Source organism: Asparagus officinalis, chromosome 4 (genome assembly GCF_001876935.1).
Source record: "Asparagus officinalis chromosome 4, Aspof.V1, whole genome shotgun sequence".
Lineage (NCBI taxonomy): Eukaryota > Viridiplantae > Streptophyta > Magnoliopsida > Asparagales > Asparagaceae > Asparagus > Asparagus officinalis.
The window spans coordinates 11,397,971-11,402,567 of record NC_033797.1 but is presented as its reverse complement, the minus strand read 5'-3'; the positions used below and the strand labels follow the sequence as shown (position 1 = coordinate 11,402,567).

Genomic DNA, 4,597 nt, shown 5'->3' with positions numbered 1-4,597 from the left:
TTAAAGCTAGGAATCAATGGGTTTATTTTTCTTTCTATATGAGATATTGTTAATCATACAAGTCTATGGACAGTATAACTCAACCACAGACATTTTTCCTCAACCCAATAACAGAGGTAAAATCGAGAACCTGCAATAAGTACTGGTGTTTGTTGCTTATTCCCGTAGGCCATAGTGGAGTAACACGCTCACACATCTTGGTTAGGCCACCCAACCACATAACCCACAATGCACCTTGGTGTTCATATGTTTCTTCTAGGTAAATTGTTTGTTTAATAGTTTCTTTTATCTTCACTAAATTCTTGAGGTGAGTTTATTTAATCAATGTTATTTGTATTTCAATATTATTTACAAGTTTTGTGCTTTGTTAAATATAGATGTCGTCATATAATTCTCACGAGGCATTAGAAAGTGTGTTCTGCAGATCCTCGTAAATAGGATTTCATTTATGTACATCCAGTCATCTCTAGAGATCTATTTTTCAGCTTGCATGCTTGAGTCTAGACTGCTTTTACTCGAGTTTTGTATTTGTGATATTTTTAATCATTTATGTACAAAATTTTGCAGTTAATCTCAGCGTGCATGATACATCAACTTCTCTACAAAGCGGTGCAACATCTATTGCACCACCGTTGGCAGTAACATCAGTACCCATGAGGGATATGGGGACAGAAATGACTCCTATTGCTAGCCAGGAAGCATCACAGACAGGAACTCCTATTAGATCTACAACACCGACACGTAGTCCAAATTCTTCTCGTCCATTATCCCCGGTGAAAACTGGACCAACTTCAGTTACAAATGAGTCAGCTGAGAATCTCGGGAATTCTGACAAACAAGAGTTATCAGAAAAGGAATTAAAAATGAAAACTAGAAGAGAAATAATGGCTCTTGGACAGCAATTGGGTAAGACGAGTATTGCAGCTTGGGCTAGTAAAGAAGAGGAGGAAAGTAATGAAGCTGTAGCAACTGTTCCAGTAGACCAGCCATCTAAAAGTGTAAATGAGGCCCGTGCAACAGCCTGGGAGGATACAGAGAAAGCCAAGTATTTGGCTAGGTTATACCTTGAACCTCAGATTTCCATAGATAGAAGCATTTTGTTTTTATTCTTTGCATTAAGATCATGCCTAAAGCCATTTGATGCAATGGTGTTTCATACGGACCTAGACTGAAATAGTGCAATAACCTTTTCAGGTTTAAACAGGAAGAAATCAAAATTCAAGCATGGGAAAATCATCAAAAGGCAAAAACCGAGGCTGAAATGAGGAGAATTGAGGTAACATCTATTGATTTCTACAAGTAATTTATTTTTTCAGATATAATTGCATGATATTGCATGTACTAGTCTGCCACTAGAGTATACATACATGCATGCTATGTTGGGGATGAGAATCTCCTTCAATCACTCAAGCACATAAGAGAGAAAAACCAAGAAAGTGACAATATTCTGCTGTTCAGTTCAACCAAATTCGACCTACATTCACCGGAGACCAATATGAAGTTTACTGTGGTGAGAAAAGATTACATGAACTATACAATAAAACCAACAGTTTCTCCTGCCTCTCATCATCTATCTCAATATCTCTTCTCTCATATTTGTCTGTCACAACTGTGAGATAAAACAAGTGTGCCCGTTGTTCAAACATAAGAGATGCGTATTCGTCTGTCGCATACATTTTTTTTGAAGAATCACACATTATCAGGAAACATTGCTTTATCTTTAAAGATAGATTATACACATGCTACACAGGTATATTCAGCCGCATGTTACATGTGCGGTCAAGTTCAGTAGTTAATTTATCTTATCTAGAATTTCAAGTGTTTAGGGCCTAAAGTTTAAATATATAATTTAGCAAAATTTAGTGACCAAGTGCTAAACATTTGAACTTGCACAGGTAAACAATATGGATCTGTTTTGACATTGTTTCTTATAACAATAATATCTGTTTTATGATTAATGCCTTCATACTTCATTCTGATTTCACTCCATGGCTGTTGCTCCATCAAATACGTTTTTGGGAAATGGATTAAACCGCAAAAAATAGTTGCCTTGAAAAACAACATGCAAAGAGACCACGGTTCTTTGTTGGCATGTAGCATACCAATGTTAGAGAGTCTGTACATTTAGGGCCTAATCGTTTTTTTGTCAACCATGTTGAACGTCCTGGACAGTCTTGATACTATGAAGTCAAGCTAGATACTATGGGCTCGTAGGTTATACTATAATGGTTGAATGTAAGAGTACAAATAATCATCAGCGGACGCTTGAGTCAGTAAGCGAATGTGCTTCCTTGTTATAAATAGGAGGTGACCTCTGAGAAAATTTTGTTTAAATATGATCAATTAGATAACAGTCTCTTAAAGTTTCACTTGTAAAAAGCAGGCTGTGGTATGGAATATGGACCAGAAAAACATCATTCATAGAAAGCCCTAAAGTTGTTAAGATATTTGTTCTGACAAGAATAAATGTCATTAGTCTGGTTTATATTGTCCTAAATTGATATATTTCTTTGCTTTTTCCCTAACCACATAAGGAGGGTAATTTTCTTTAGGTTTGCCCTTAACGTGAAGAGCCAGCATTTTTTTTTTTGATTGATTGACCTCTCCTTATTTGCCATATTAAACATGTGAAGAAAGGAGACAAGACAGATCAATTGAAGTAGCAAGAAAGTACATACATTTGTTCTATTGTGAAAAATCTGAAGTTGCATAGCAGGTAGTGGGAAGGGAGACTAGTAGTTTGTACTCAATGTAGTGGATTGTTGGATGCTAAAAGAAATAGATATTTGTTCCATAACATCCTTCAACCTGAAGCTTATTGTCATTCATGCCTATTTGCTTTAGGTTGAGGTGGAAAAGATGAGGGCTATTGCACAAGAGAAGCTTATGAATCAGCTTGCAGCTGCAAGGCATAAAGCTGAGCAAAAGCGTGTGGCAGCGGAGGCAAAAAGAAGGAAACAAGCTGCGAGAACAGCAAAACAAGCTGAGTACATCAGAAAAACTGGGCAAATTCCAACCTCTTTTTCCTGCTGGGACTGGTGCTCCTGATTGTGTTACGAAATCGGCTTTGGAAATCTCCTGCGGTATGTTAGATGTAAAGTTTTTTTTGTGTGATTTCACAATCTTGTAAAAGGCATTTCTTTCTAGGTGAGTTTTTCTTCTTCTTCATATATTCTCTTTTTGTGCTGGATCACCTTCATGTAAATATATGTGATACTGTCCATATCTTCTGGTTTTCAAGGCATGATTCTTTTGCTTACCATTTTGTTTCTTCATACCATTTTGTTTCTCCTTAATTCTCAACATAGTGATCCTCTCTCTATTGAATGACTTTTCTTTTGTGTTGCTCGTGTTTTATGGCACGAATTATAATTGAAGGGTATGTTCATGTTAGCCCTTGATGCTCCAAACTTTTGGATTTGGATAATCTAGAAAAATTTACTTTTAAAAGGCAAGATCATAAGTTTTTGATATGCTAATTGTATACAGGCATTAATTTATCTAGGTATGAAGTTCTATGTTAGATTCAGTCAACCCTTTTGCCCACTTGTTGGCCAATTAAGCTGTTGAGCATAATTGGAGGTCCATGTAATCAATGGTTCTTGTTTTTGTCTAGCTCTCTGCCATATCACACTTGTCATCCTCTCCTGAAAGTCTGGAGATTCATGGCATTCATCATTATGTGCACACTGCATTGGCTATTAAACTCACGCTGGATTTTTGATCTTCTCAACTGAAGTGAACCATGGTCTGCTCTCGGGATTTGTATATCCCCGATATCAATTTTTCCCATGCCCTACTTGTCTTTGGCTTCAAAATCCTCGCCAACGCTTCTACGTTCCATTACCTACTGATTAAAGAAAAGACGTGGGATTTTACCTTTTTGCTATAAATAAGCACTTCCCTTCTGTCCTAGGCTGACATTGAGGTATTGCTGTAGCTTGTAAGTGATTGCTTATTGATCGACCATCCACGACTCTCCTAAGTGTAGGTGGTTTATGGACATTGGATTCACATCAAATGCGATGGTATTTACACTATTCCAGAGTCTGAAGAGGAATTACGCCTCAGATGAGGGCAGATAGATATCGTTAAGTGGTGGTTTACCTCTTTAGTTCTTCGTTTGTAGCCTATTCGAGAACAGTTATCCGTAGGTTGGCTTTCTTGAATCAGATCGCTCTTTTGGTTTTGGTTTTGGTTAGCAGTAGTGTTTCTACTCTTCATTATTGAAGCATTTCAGTTCGTCACGCGAGTAAATCCTGAAGCATGCATGATTTTTCAAAAACATCTACGTCGGCACATAGAATTATTCCAAAGGGCATCCGCCAAGGCGCTGTTACGCATTCTCGGCACAAATCAGTGATCTTTTTTCAAAGCTATCAAGGGCCTCATAATAATTATCAACGTTTTAAATATAGGCCGATAAACCGATACTATCGGCGATTTATCGGTTTTGGGGCCCTTCTGCTATGATAAGTTCGATTCTAAATCAGTTATCGTTTTTGGATATTTATCGCCGATAATGCGACGATAAAGTGAGTTATCAGCCGATATTGTCGGCCCAAAAATCGGAATTATCAGTCTTTGGGTTGAGTTT

At 37.3% G+C, this 4,597-nt stretch overlaps 1 protein-coding gene across 1 annotated transcript in view; it reads left to right on the top strand.

Moving 5' to 3' along the window:
- LOC109836614 overlaps positions 1 to 3,260 on the top strand; it is a 10,863-nt gene extending 7,603 nt beyond the window's left edge. Inside the window, exons 4-6 of the mRNA XM_020404573.1 lie at positions 568 to 1,057; positions 1,195 to 1,276; positions 2,845 to 3,260. Coding sequence (XP_020260162.1) covers positions 568 to 1,057; positions 1,195 to 1,276; positions 2,845 to 3,048 — 776 coding nt within the window. The 3' untranslated portion in view covers positions 3,049 to 3,260. The remainder of the gene's footprint in view (positions 1 to 567; positions 1,058 to 1,194; positions 1,277 to 2,844) is intronic.